Below are 14,586 nucleotides of genomic sequence, written 5' to 3'. Positions count from 1 at the left end.
GGAGTGGCATTGTTACGGGGGTGGGGATGGGGTGGTGGGGATTTCCCCCCAAGAGTAGAAACTGCTCTCCTCTGGGTCTGGATGAAAGAGAGAAGTGGTTCCTACACAAGTGGGGATGACAGCAGAGCAATTCCCAGCAGATAATATCAACGTTCCTGTGAAGTGAAAGCTGAGAGTTCACTTCTAAGACTGAGGGGAAAGCTTGTCTGACTGTGACTTGAAAAGAGTGGGGAGCCCTTGGGCTCTCCATTTGGAAAATGTCCAAGAGAATAAACAGATGAACAAAAGGACTCAGGCACACTCAGACAGTTTTATTTTAGTAGGGAAAATGGCCACAGTTCTCAGTTACCCTAAAGTTGAGAAATAGGGTTGGGCAAAGGCTGACAAAGCCTACATGGCAAAAGGGGAGGGGGCTGAGGAAGCATGGTGGGGAGGGATGCCTTGGCTTTGCAGTGGTCAAAGGTTAACTAAAGGGACCAGGAGCTTCAGGGGGTTAAGTGAGGAGAAAGGGCAAAGAGAACCATAGGCTTCTGGGGAAGATGATTCGGTGGACATATGGATATGATGAGTTAGAAGTAAACTGGGTTTGATCAAAGAGGAAGCATGTCCATTGAAAAACAATCTCATTTAAAAATGCAACTAAAGATTGACTTCTGCATAAAACTCTGTTACCACGAGTTTGGACTTGAGAAATGATAGTGTAAAAATTCAAGAGGTATTTCGAAAAGAAAAGAAATTTGGACCTAAAATATAGGTAATCAATTAACGTCAGGACACTGAATTTGCAGCTCCCGCAAAGAAGATCAATCATCGTGTATTTTAAGCTGGCCCAAAATAAAACCCCAAAGCTGAAGAAAGGATTGAAAAGATAGCATGGTGTATCTCTTTCACTAAAAGAGGACCCTCTAAGGGGCAAATAAAAGCTAAAATATTGAATGAAGTAAAACACAACATCACAGTTTGTACTTGGAGATAACCGGAAAAGGTTCCTCAGACCACACTCACAGGCACTCATGCCTGCTTCCTCAGTACCTGAGTGTCTGCCTGGGCACACGGCCAGCCACAAACTTGCACTGATAGGCGTGGCCTTGTGTCTCAGCTCTGGCCAGTGAGGAATAAGCAAGTGTCCTGTGGCAGCCTCTGGAAACCTCCCTTGACCGCATTTCCTTCCTGCTGGTTGGACCATGAGGATGACGGGCCCTCCACCTTGAACCATAAGTTCAAGGGGCATGTGAAAGTTGGAGGTAAGCTTGGGTCTCAGACGTTTAGGAAGCCCCCATAGTAGCCCTGTACTACTTACCTCTAGTCTTCATCAGGGACAAGAGAAAATCTACCTCACTTAAGCACTGCTTCTCAAGTGGTTTTTTTAAGGTTTTGTGTTTTGCTTGTTTTGTTTTATATTTTGGCCACACTTCACTGCTTGTGGGGATTTTAGTTCCTTGACCAGGGGTCAAATCCAGGCCCCCAGCAGTGAGAGCAGAGACTGCTAACCATAGCTGTTGTTGTTCAGTTGCTCAGTCGTGTCTGAGGCTTCCCTGTCCTTCCCCATCTCCCAGAGCTTGTTCAAATTCATGTCCATTGAGTCAACAATGCCATCCTACCATCTCATCCTCTGACATCCTTTTCTCCTCCTGACTTCAATCCTTCCCAGCATTCTGGTCTTTTCTAATGAATCGGCTCTTCACATCAGGTGGCCAAAGTATTGGAGCTTCAGCTTCAGCATCAGGCCTGTCAATGAATACTCAGGACTGATTTCCTATAGGACTGACTGGTTTGATCTCCAAGGAACTCTCACGAGTCTTCTCCAACACCACCGTTCAAAAGCATCAGTTCTTCAGTGCTCAGCCTTCTTTATGGTCCAATTCTCACATCTGTACATGACTACTGGAAACACCATAGCTTTGACTATATGGACCTTTGTCAGCAAAGTAATGTCTCTGCTCTTTATATGCTGTCTAGCTTTGTCATAACTTTTCTTCCAATGAGCAAGCATCTTTTAATTACTGGGGGTGGGGGCGGGGGGTGCCCTCAAGATTTTTTTTCCCTGTTACTTGCAAGCAAACCCTAACTCACAGGTTCTTCTTTACCTGCATCAAAGTTTCCCCTTCCTTGACCATTTCTGGAACACTTGGAAGATCCCCTGGAGAAGGAAATGGCAATCCACTCCAGCACTCTTGCCTGGAAAATCCCATGGATGGAGGAGCCTGATAGGCTACAGTCCATGGGGTCACAAAAAGTCGAATACGACTGAGTGACTTCACTTTACCAAACCAAGCACTGGCCTCTGTCTAGAATATCTCCCCATGTACCCATATTGACACACTCACACATACACTTGTATTTCCTGAACACTCACTTATAAACACCTGCTCTCCCACCAAACGAGAGGTTTCTCAAAGGCAGACCACATCTAATAGGCCCTCATAAGAAGTGGATTCCTAATAAATGCATAACAGGTAACAACGAATAGGCACAGGCTATCTCTGGTTTCCACAAAGAACAAGAAACATGAACAACTCAAATCTTCAAAATTCTTCAAAAGCATCAAGCTTCACTTCATTTAGCAGTCTAAATGGATTTTTTCCCTCTTTTTTTAATACCACACATCTGCTTCCTTTCACTGTGACATCAGTGTTTTGCTGTCCCTCTGAGGTACCATTGCTCCATTGTACCATGTACCATGGTACCATGACTCTTGGCTCATCTGGTTTCTGTGGGGGCTGCCAGTACACACCTCTGATTCTAAGATGGGTATGTGACACTGGGCCTGGGCACGTGACCCAATTCTGTCCAATGAGACTTGATGCACACCAGGTACTAAGACAAGTGGGGAAGAGAATTGTTTCCTCTTGGGAAGGCTGTGCAGGTGTGACTTGCAGCTGTTACTGGACATCTTTCCACCATATGAGTATAACCTGACTGAGAAAGAAGCCAAACAGATGAAACAGAACTAATATAAAAGAGCCTTGACAGCTTCCCTTTGGAACACCTGGATCCAGCTATGCCTGAAGCAACTTACAACCCTTTTTCTATTTAACTCAGTTTGAGGATTCTCCCTACTTGGATTCAAAAGAAGTTTTACCTGTACAACAGTTTTGATGGTTTCTCCATTAAACACTGCTAGAATTTTTTGTGTAAGCCAAATAATAAGAGTTGGGTTTCTCCCTGAAGACAGGCATGCATGAGTGCTAAGTTGCTTCAGTCGTGTCTGACTCTTTGCAACCCTATGGACAGTAGCCCACCAGGCTCCTCTGTCCGTGGGAGTCTCCATGAAAGAACACTGGAGTGGGTTGCCATGCCCTCCTCCAGAGAATCTTCCTGACTCAGGGATCGAACCCATATCTTTTACATCTCTATCACTGGCAGGCGGATTCTTTACCACTAGTGCCAACTGGGAAGCCCGAAGACAAGCATAAACGATTACAAAACAGATCTACTACTATTCTTTATGAGTACTCTATAGTTCTAAATTTAACTCATCCTTTTTTCCAAAAAAAAAAAAGTTTCAAGTCAAACATACATATTTAATATAAGTTTTCTGCAGGTCAGCATTTGGGACTTCTACTTCCTATATCTAGAAGATTTTTAAAAGAAAGTGGAAAACTTCTGTTATTCTATGGCACATCAAAATCCCTTGCTCATTACAAATTAGCTGTAGAAACTGCTGGAAAATCTCATAATACGGTATAGTTCTACTATACCAATTTAACATATGTTGAGAACTCACTTCCGTTACAATATTTAACATAATTCTTTTATATAAACAATTTATAGTTAGTGTAGCAAAGGCCACATTAAACTTGCAAGCGCTGGAATAGAAGGGCCCACCTTAAAATCTAGTTCCTCTAAAAGAATGAATCTACATCATTCAGATAGTATTTAGAGTGAAATCCAAACACTTCTTGATATCGGCCAATTTGTTTAACTTCAGGATTATGAAGACATTAAAAGTATTCTTTTATAAACAAAGTAAAATTAAATTAAGATTAAAGACAGAATGTTAGTCCTACAAGAAGGGCCATTTTCCAATGGCTCATGGGTTTTACACACGCATGGAACATATTTAAAAGAACGTGGCCTCCCAAAGGAAGGGATTAAGATACAAACCTAGGAAACAAAGAACATAAAATGATCTACTACAGAGAGAGAAAATAAAATCTGTCAGAAGCTCATGCAGACCTTGAATAAAAGCCTCTATTTCTTATATTTTAACAGTTTTGTAAAGAGTGCTGAATCCACCTGTAAAATATATTGAATTTATAGGCATACTTAGCTGAAATCCTGTCTTTCCTCATCAACCACACTCAAAACAGATTCCCTAAGATACTAATGCCATCATTAACACGTCACAAAATCCAATTTGAACTTGTACCTCTTACATCAAGAAAAACACATGAAATATTTTAATTCAAAAGTGGCTGACGTGGTTGTAACATAAAGTGTTACAAATTTTGCATCATTCCCAGTTGATGACCACTATTTAAGGATGCTTCTTTCCAAATGACTGTTCAGATAGAAAAAATATACCATCACACACTCACACTCCTTTTTTGTATCATAGTTGTAATGGTAGAGCAAGATTTCCAAATTTTCTGAGTTTCACATGTCATGTCCTAAAATACCACCTCCCTAACTGGGAAGCTGAATTAACAAATACCGCATCAGCCAACCCTCTTGATTAAGTGCATATCCTTGCACCCCTGTCTCCTTACATTTAGAGGAGTCACTTGCATTTGCAGTGCTTTATCACATGGAGGAAGACCTCAACTTTGGTCCTTCAGCCCCGATCTCTCTCTGTCTCTGAGTTCCAGGGCACTGGCAGGTTCCAGGGCACCTACTTGATATCTCTGTGGGAATGTTCCAGCAAAATATCCTCAATCAGCTCCATCTGTCCTTCAACACCAGCTCCTCCTTTGGCCTCTCTGCTTCTGTTTGAGGTCAACGTTCACTCAGGTCCCAAGTTCAAACACTCTGCCTCCTTTTCTCCTTCCTAAGCTACAGAGATGCTCTGTTCCCTGCCTCTCTCCTTCACATCCATACCCACCTCTCCTTAGCTCAAATCCTTCCTCCCTGCCCCCACCCTCACAACCTCTTCTCAGGTCCCACACGAAAAAATCGGAGCCATCTTCACACAGGGCAACCCCACCCACACCGCCAGTCCTCTCAAAATTGTTCAGATGTGCCCCACAGTAGACACAGGTGTCTTTCCAACAGCCTTCCTCCTTGCTAATGGAGCATAACATTCATTATGCTCATATGACATGTGCCCAGCCCCAGGGGATGACATGGGATTGGTTGATCACAGCAATCTATTTGCCAATGACGGATCTAGGGTGGACATGTGATCCATTTCTGATCAATAAGTCAAAAGAGTTTAGTGGAACTGTTATCAAGAAAGCTATTCTTTAAAAAAAAAATTATTGGAGTACAGTTGCTTTACAATGCTGTATTAGTTTCTGCTGTACAGCAAAGTGAATCAGCCAGAGTACGTACACATGTGCTCAGTTATGTCTGATTCTTTGCAACCCCATGGATGGTAGCCTACCCACCAGGTTCCTCTGTCCATGGAATTTTTCAGGCAAGAACACTGAAGTGGGTTGCCATTTCCTCCTCCAGGGGATCTTCCCGACCCAGGGATCGAACCTGCAGCTCTTGCACCTACTGCATGGGCAGGCAGATTCTTAACCACTGAGCCACCTGGGAAGCCATGTATATACATATATTCCCTCTTTTGCGAATCTCCTTCCCACTTAGGTCACCACAGAGCACTGAGTAGAGTTCCCTGTGCTATACAGGAGGTTCTCATCAGCTATCTATTTTACAAATAGCCGTGTGTATATGTCCATCCCAATCTCCCACCCCATTTTCCCCACTTTGTGTTCCTAAGAGATGTATAGGAGGAGAAAGTGCTCCTTTGCTACCACTCCCACCACATCGCTATTCTGTTTCTCATTTTGCATGATATCATGTGAGCATGTGATGCCAAGAGCTACAGCAGCCACCCTGTGACCATGAGGAGACTGTTGAAACTCCCAAGGATGGCAGAATAAAAAGAAAAGCAAACAGGTTTCTTGAAGACATGACTGTACTGTGCTTGGTCACTCAGTTGTCTCCGTCTCTTTGCGACCCCATGGACTGTAGCCCACCAGGCTTCTCTGTCCATGGGATTCTCCAGGTAAGAATACTGCAGTGGGTTGTCATGCCCTTCTCCAGGGGCTCTTCCCAATCCAGGGATAGAACCCAGGTATTCCACACTGCAGGCGGATTCTTTACCATCTGAGCCACCAGGGAAGACATGACTGAACCATCCAAAACAGCCAGAGATGGCCCACCTAAAGGCTTACAAGTAAACCAGTGTCCTTATGGGTGATGCCACTGTTTGCTGGGTATTCTATTCCCTGCAGCCCAAAGCATTCTAACCCATAAACGTACACAGAACAAACTCTTTCCCTTACCACTTAACACCCTCCATGCCATGCTACTCACAGCATGACATCATCACCTGGCAGCCCCACCCCAGACCGATGCTACAGTATCTCTAGGGGTAAAGTCCAACAGTCTGTGTTATAAAAAGCATTCTAGGTGATCACCGTACATGCTAAAGTTTAACAAACACTGCTCTATAATATGATCACTCTTTTCCATTTAATCTACTCTCCTACATACCATAAGGAACACTTCTCTAATGACAGTGACCTCATTTCACTAGGTCTGGGCATCATTTGATGCTCGCTTAATTTCATCTCTTTCTAATCAAAGTTTTCAAACTTGAAGCCTCCTGGGACCTCAGAGATTTACCGAGGTCTAAGTATGAGGAAGAGAGAGAGGAAAGGACCATGGTGAACGGTGGAATGCATGGTTGTCTGAATCAGGGCAACAAGAGATGATGCCAAGAGGGTACAGGTCTAGTACTGCCAGGTTTATGAGGAGGGAAAAGCTGGGAATCCAGATTTATATGCAAAGACTTTGAGAAGCATACAGCTCGTTTCTTTTTAAAAAATACTGGTGCAAAGTAAACAAAACCAGTCCTCAAGTGGATTCAGCATTCCCCTGACAGTTTGTGATCTGGAATAGAAAGTTCTTGCAATATCCACACGCACTTTGAATGCTGTGGACACAGACAACTGTTGGCTTCACCTGAAATGACTGAAATTAATACTCTTTGGCTAACTATGTTAGGCTCCACTGAGCACAGGGTGCTCATCAACACTCCACTGTTTGGGACGGCAAAATGCGGGTGGCGGGGTGAGGGGTATGGACATCTAGTTACTGTCAGCAGGATCACTTTATTCATTAGTCACCACAGCCTGGACACCTAGAACTCCAAGCCTCTTGGGGGCCTATAAAAATGTTCAAAATATGAGAAAAAAAATAATTGGCCACACAGCACACACACACATGTGCACACAGACACACATCATAAAATTAAAACAAATAGATGCTTAATTAAATGTCTACAAAATACAAACACAAACCACCTCATCAATAGCAACTGAGATATGGTATTACATCATATTATATTAAATGGAGGACGTGGAGGGGAGCCCAGACCGATATGACTGAGGCATTGCCAAGGTCCTCAGAAGACCCTGAGTGCCCACCTGGAACCAACCATTCTGCCCTAGGTCTTATCTTCTTTATAGCAATCACAAACTTCACACCCAGTTTTACTGCCCCTTGACACTACTCACTCCAGGATCCTCAGCCTAAAATAAAGCTTCCAACCATGGCTGCACATTAGAATCACCTGAGGAGCTTTTAAATGCTGCTGCCGAGATCCCATTCCCAGAGATTCTTATTGACCTACTCTAGGGTAAGGCTCGGAGAAGGTGATGGCATCCCACTCCAGTACTTTTGCCTGGAAAATCCCATGGACGGAGGGGCCTGGTGGGCTGCAGTCCATAGGGTCGCTAAGAGTCGGACACGACTGAGCGACTTCACTTTCACTTTTCACTTTCATGCATTGGAGAAGGAAATGGCAACCCACTCCAGTGTTCTTGCCTGGAGAATCCCAGGGAAGGGGGAGCCTGACGGGCTGCTGTCTATGGGGTCGCACAGAGTCGGACACAACTGAAGCGACTTAGCTGCAGCAGCAGGGTAAGGCTAAGTTTCAGTATCTTCTACAAGCTTCCTCCTACATAACCATGACCGAAGGCAGGGCTGAGACCCCACTGTTCTAGAACCATTTCCAGAAACATTCTCTGAGATAGACATCTTTCCAGTTAGACCAGCTTGATTTCCTTTCTGCTGCCTTGGCTTGGAACACAGGAAGATTACGGCACCATCAGTGGACTAATTATCTAGAACAGGGGTTGGCAACCTTTCTCTATAAAGGGGCAAACAGCAAATGCTTCAGGCTTTGCAAACCATGCAGTCTTTGTCACCATGACTCATCTCTGCCACTGCGGCATCAAAGCAGCCCACCTCCCAGATAAGATGTAAACAAATGAGTGGGGCTGTGTTTCGATAAAACTTTATTTATGGAACACGAAAGTCAATTTCATGTAGTTTTCACAGTCACAAAATATTGGGTTGGCCAAAAAGCTCACTTGGGACTTTCTGTACCAATTTACTTAAAACCCAAACGAACTTCTGGCCAATCCAATATTATACTTCTTTCAAATTCTTTCAACCATTTAAAAATGCAAAGACCAACCTTAACTTGCAGACCACAGCAGAACAGTCAAGGGGCCAGATGTGACCTGCAGGATACAGTTTGCCAAATGCTGGTCTATAACAACTATTCCATTGGTTTGAGACAATGAAAGTAACAAATGATAGAATCCAAACGATTAGATTAATCCCCCACTCACTCAAATAAACAATCCATGTAGGTGAGCACTGCAGTAGAACTGCCCACAGAGCTGAACATAAACTAGAAATGACATTAAAAAATGATATTTTGAACTCTCATCTGCCTATGAGTTTGTCAAGACAAAAGTTGAGCATGCTTCAGAGTACTACATAATGATTTCAATTGTTTGTTAATTTGCAGTATTTAAAATTCAGGCTATTTCCCATAAAAAAAAAAAAACAGATTATCATTCTCTTGAAAAAAAAGAAATGCAGAATATGGAGATACTGGGTCAAATGTTGGCATGACAAAAATCTAATAATGCTGAGCAAGGCACCCCTTTCAATGGGGCATGCTCTCCACTTAACCAGAACACCTGGCTTCATGAAGGTTAACCAGATGTCCCTATTGACATTTTGTGTTTATGACCCCTGCTTTAAGTTCCTTAGAAACAATTTATTTCCTTCACAATGTGGTTTCCACATCTTATTTAAATACCTGACATGAAAAATCTCTCAATCTGCTCTCAAAGTTCAATACTCCCATACTCTAGAACCTATAAATGAAATCATGAGTTCTTATGCTAGTGCAAGATATTAACTTAAAGAGAGTTTCAGTCATACGCCCCTGCCCTCTCAATATGTTCTCAATTTAAACCATGGTCTCCACCGATATAGACCAATGACAAATCACCCTTCAGGTCCTACTCTTCAAGCTAGGTAAGGAAGAAGCCCGTGAGGTGGAGGAAAAGAGTTCACATCAGAGCGTCTTAATTAAGCAGAGTGATCAATAACACATATAGTAATTAGAAAGGAATGTTTGGGACTATAGAGTTACAACAGTTAGGACCATTCTACCTAGGGTAAGAAGTCAATAGCGGTATTTTGAAAGGGGGCAGGGAAGCCCTAAGAACATGCAGAAAAGTAACTAGAGTTGGGTCCAAGTTCATTATTAACCCACAGTGTGATTTTATCTTGCTTACACCCACGTTAAATAACAACAGTTTATTTAGGGGGAACAGACTTCTGAACATGCTGATGGATATGTTGCATATTATCTTCTTACTGGTGAAGACAAATTGAACCCGGAGAAAGAAAAAAACCCAGATATATAGACAATGGGTCATTAATTCACTTGAGTAAGATAAGGCCTTTTTCAAAAAAATATATATAGGTGTTAGTTTAATTTGTTAGCTGCATCAGAAAAAGAAATGCTCAAACAATAGATTTTCCACTTGAAATTAAAATGGAAATTAGCCCTGAGGAAATAGAGATGACTTTAAGTTTATACATCAGTGGCTGGTTCATGAATTATTAACTGATTTTAATGATCCTGGCTATATTTTATTTGAAGTTATTCTCCTACTTGCAATGACTTTTGAACCCTCAAAACTCTTTCATCCATTCTCCATAGACAGAGTTACACACTTTCATGATCGCTGACATTTAAAAAGGATCCATATACTCACAGAATGTAAAGGTAATGCACATGATATAATTTATACAAAGGACTCTAGTCATTTGTTAAAGAGAGAAATGAATGAAACCCTATTATTCACGGTTTGTAAATAAATTTAAAGATAAGCGCTAACTTTGCACTTGTTAAGCCTGAAGCAGAGGGCTCTGTATTTCTTCTAAAGTTTCCCAGATGGTCGTTAAAACAAGAAAGGGCAGAAACAGACTTTCTTAGAAAGCCATCATTTCCCATCCAGAAAGATAATATATATGATTAAAAGTTAAAGTCTTTGGAGATTAATAATTACAGGTGTTTTCAAATAAAATAAATGCATGCCTTTGTCTGCTAGTTTTTACATTTTCAATATAAATCTGTATTGAATAATGCCACTTCAGACACACAAGTTAGCTATGAAACGAAGTGCTATAAACCTTTAATTAGCACTTGCTGTTTTATACCCATGAAGTTAATACTTCCTCTTCTCCTTCATTCTCTCCATAAAGAAAAATTACAGGGAATAGAGTTGGGTTGTTCACTTATGAAATGAAGAGTAGGAAAATATAGTATCGTGGCTCAATTGAAAGATTTTTGTATTTTTATCTGCAAGGAATGAAATGCAAACATCCCTTAAAATAAGGGCAATCTGATTTGTACCAATATTAAGTGCTAACTTTCATAAGTTGGGTACACAGAGCACTTAAGATGACAGATTGCAGAATTACTATGAAACCGAGTTATTTCAGGCAAACAGCTGCTTTAAGAAAATATGACAGCAATCCAACTTGCGTCCCTACTCCTGAAGGTGAACAAGCATTTCAATAAATATTGTCTGTTTTTAAGCTTTCTAGACCCTCCCTGAAATAAAAAATGTTCTGAGTTTAAATTGACTCCAAATAGCCTTTCTCAAAAAATAAAAAGAGACACACACGAAACACCCACAATTTCCTCTGGTCCCTTGAAGTACCCTTGGGATCCTAGTGAACAGAGATTTGCCACGCATTGCAGTGACTGGATTAGTACAAAAGGTTTCTATTTTGGTGTCATTGGAGTGTTGCTGATCTTAAATCAGAGAAAGAAGTAGTTACATTAGGAAAGGTAATGGCTTCCAAAAATAAGAGCCTGCCCAGTTAGACAAGGCTTGCATACACAAGGCTAAGTTGTAAGGAGACAATACCCCACTGGAACAATTAGGTGGATTCTCAGATACACTACATACTTAATTAGGCTGCCTGAGTCCCTAACTGAGCATACATGGGGGACTTTTTAAAGCATTGAATAACCTGAGTAAATCCAAAATCAGAGGACAGAAACTAAACGGTAACTCTGGCTACCTCGGTGGGCTTTTTGTTGCTTCTCTTTCAAAGCTCAGGAATTTGGAGAGCTTGAATGCCCCCGCCTCGCCCTCGCATCACCAAAGCGTTAAAACACACTGAATAGTGTCCCTTCCTTCTCTACTTGCTGGGAGGCCCCTCAGTGCCAGGCGCAGAGCTGGACGATGACGACATAGGGGACAAGCGTGACGGAGAGAGACCTTGATGGTCTTTCACGAACTTCAGCACTGGAGTTGCGATCGGATGGGAGTATAAACAAATAGAGAAGGACAGAAGCCTCCATCAGCCACGGGGCACTGCAAACCGTTCCTCCCTCGATACAATTCCCCTTCTTCCTGCTATGTACTCATTACTTTTGTATAGCATCTTTCTTTCTGCAGGCTCTTTATTTCCTCCTCTGTTATCCAAGCAATCATAAACAAACTGAGATTTGAAAGAAAAAGGGGGGTGGGGGTGGGGGAGGGAGGAGCAGGGGTGGGAAGGAGAAAGAAAAACCACATTCAAAAGGCACAGCTCTTTCTCTGAATATCGCCCTCGGGGTGATGTTTCCTCCAAAGCTTGGCCTTGGGGGCTTCAGGAAGGATGGAGAACGCGAGTCCGCGCTGCCCTGGCCCAAGGACTCCGGCTCCCGCACGGACTCTCCGCTCCGCGCGGCGCCAGCTGCCCTTCCGAGAGATCCACCTTCCGCCACCTGAAATGCTCGGTCCTCAAAGTTGGCGCAGGGGGAGGTGAAGGAGGTGGGGTGATCCAGGGCGTGGTGTGGAGGTCTCCAACCCTGATCTCCCCGAAATGCCAAATTTACCCCTCCCCAGAAAATGAAAGATGAGAAGCCACTCGCGCTAACCCGGGAAGAGCGGGCCCCTCCGTTGCGTGGTCCAAAGTGCCCCAGCGAGAGGGCAGCAAAGGCCACCTGCGGGGGTCCCACCACTTCCCGGCCCCCTCTTCCCCCCATCCAGGGCACGCTCAAAAGTTAGTTCCTTTCCTTCGCTAAGCGGCCCCTAGTCCAGCTCTCGGGGGCGTGGGGGAGGTGAGATGGACTGGGAGGGGGGTGGCGAGATCATCAGACCACGAGATCGAGGACTCCTGAGTTGCCCCCCTCCACCCCAAACTCAGGGAGCCTGCGATCGGGTTTACTAATAACAACAACAAAGCCAGTCCCCTCTTGCAGTTCTTGGGCTGCTCCTTGCTTCTTTGGGGGCAGCCAAAGAGAGTCGGCGGAGTGGGGGGTGGGGGAGTGAGATAGTGGGAGGAGAGGCGGAGGGGAGAGGGGAGCGCAGGCTGAGGGACAAAAAGGGGGGTGGGAAGGGGACAGAAAGAGTAGAGAGAGAGAGTTGGACAGAGACGAAGGCGCAAAGGGAAAGGAGTGTAGTAGGGAGAGAAAAGTGCAGCAGGCAGAGCTGGGCGCGCCCGGGATGGAGAGATGGCCCCCGCCCCGCCGCCCCCCGGCCCCAGCCTGGCCCGGTCACCTTGCTGTAGCCGTAGTACCCCAGGCACTGCGCGAAGTCCAGGCCGGCGGGGTCCCCGGCCGCCGCGGGGTAGAACCTCACATCCATGCCTGAGCCGGGCCCGGGGCCGCGGGGCCGGTACTAGGGCTCGCCGGGGCCGGTGCCCGCCTCCTCGAAGCCGCTAGATCCACCGTCGGGGGGCGCCGGGCCGGGGTTGTCCCGGGGGCGGCGCGCGGGACGCGGGGCCGGAGGGGCGCAGCGACCTGGAGCCGAAGGAGCCCGGGAGCCGCGGCCGCCGCACACAAAGGCGCGGCCACGCGAACCGCGGGAGAGCGGGAGGCGGCCCGGGGGACGCGCCCCGCCGGGGCACCGAGGCAGCGCTGCGCGCGGGCCGGGGGCCCGGGGCGCGGGGTGCGGCGCGGGGGCCCGGGACGGCGCGGCGAGTTCAGGTGCGCGGGGCGAGGCTGGGACGGCGGCGGCGGTGGCTGGCCGCGCTCCTCCTCCTCCTCCCCGGGCGGACTGAGGAGAGGAGCCGCGGAGACAAGGGGCCCGGCCCCTCCCCTCCTTCTCCCCCTCCTGCCTCCCTCCGCCGCCGGTCCCCTCCCCGCGCTGCCGCCGCTCCGCCCCTCCCACCGCGGGCAGCTGGCGCGCCGCCCGCCCCGCCGGTGCGCTCTCGGCCCGGACCGCCTCCGGGCGCGCGGACCCCGCCCCGCCGGCCCCTGCCCCGCGCGGCCCCTCGCCGCTCACCCTGCGCCTCGCGCAGCCCTCACCCGCCCCGTCGCCCGCCCGGCGGTCTCCCCCTCTCCGGGGCCCCTCTTCTTCCCACCGCGCCCCCCTTCCCTCTCCGGTCCTCTTTGTCCCCGCTGCCTCGGAGCGCTCCTCGCTCCCCTCCTTTCCTCGGCCGCTTCGGCCAGCCCGGTGCCCGGTGTGGCCCTCCAGACCCCTTTCCCACCACCGCTGCCCTGGGTCCCCCGGCTGCAGTCATCAGCATCCACGCGCCGTCCACTCCCTTCCCACCACCGCTCTTTTCCTCGGTTTCCACTCCTCGCCCCCATTCCTTTCTCGTGGGTCCCCCGGTCCCTCTACGGCACTCTGCCTTCCCCTGCGAGTGTCCCCTTCCTCTCAGAGGTACCTAGCCCAGCAGGTCACCTGCACGATTACCTCTCGAGAGCGGGGAGCCAGGGTACACCTGTGGGGAGGGGGTGGGGGCCTGACCTTTCACAGGTAGGCAGACCTGAAGCTCCGGAGTTCAGGCTCGTGTCGCTTCTCTTCGTGTTTTCTTTGCTCTTGTTTATATTCGAAAGGCATTTGAGTAACTGGATCTAGGCGGATCACTCACTGCTCTAGGAGAGAAAATGTCCCTATTTTCCTAAAAGGTTCTGGGTGATTGACTTCCTCACACTGCACTCTCCCAGCCCCTCTTCCTTTCTTTCTCTTTCTTTAAGCTGCATCTTACACCCCACTCCCACGTCCCTACGCTCCACTTTGCTTCGGGTTCATTTGAGAGTTTGGCCCTCAGCCTTGGCAGAAGGGAAGGGATTTTATAGCAGACGAGAACGTT

At 46.6% G+C, this 14,586-nt stretch overlaps 1 protein-coding gene across 3 annotated transcripts in view; it reads right to left on the bottom strand.

Moving 5' to 3' along the window:
* Positions 1 to 14,375, bottom strand: part of TOX3 (TOX high mobility group box family member 3) — a 122,617-nt gene extending 108,242 nt beyond the window's left edge. Inside the window, exon 1 of one of the 3 annotated variants that reach the window (XM_027513597.1) lies at positions 14,241 to 14,375. Coding sequence is in view for 2 of the 3 variants with exons in the window: in XM_027513595.1 (XP_027369396.1) it covers positions 13,047 to 13,133 (87 nt within the window). In the remaining variant the exon portion in view is untranslated. Of the gene's footprint in view, positions 1 to 13,046; positions 13,607 to 14,240 lie in introns of those variants that run through there. The other 2 variants (XM_027513595.1, XM_027513594.1) reach the window with 2 other exon arrangements.
* Positions 14,376 to 14,586: the final 211 nt, after the last annotated feature.

Source organism: Bos indicus x Bos taurus, chromosome 18 (assembly GCF_003369695.1).
Source record: "Bos indicus x Bos taurus breed Angus x Brahman F1 hybrid chromosome 18, Bos_hybrid_MaternalHap_v2.0, whole genome shotgun sequence".
Classification (NCBI taxonomy): Eukaryota; Metazoa; Chordata; class Mammalia; order Artiodactyla; family Bovidae; genus Bos; species Bos indicus x Bos taurus.
This window is presented reverse-complemented; position numbering and strand designations above follow the sequence as displayed.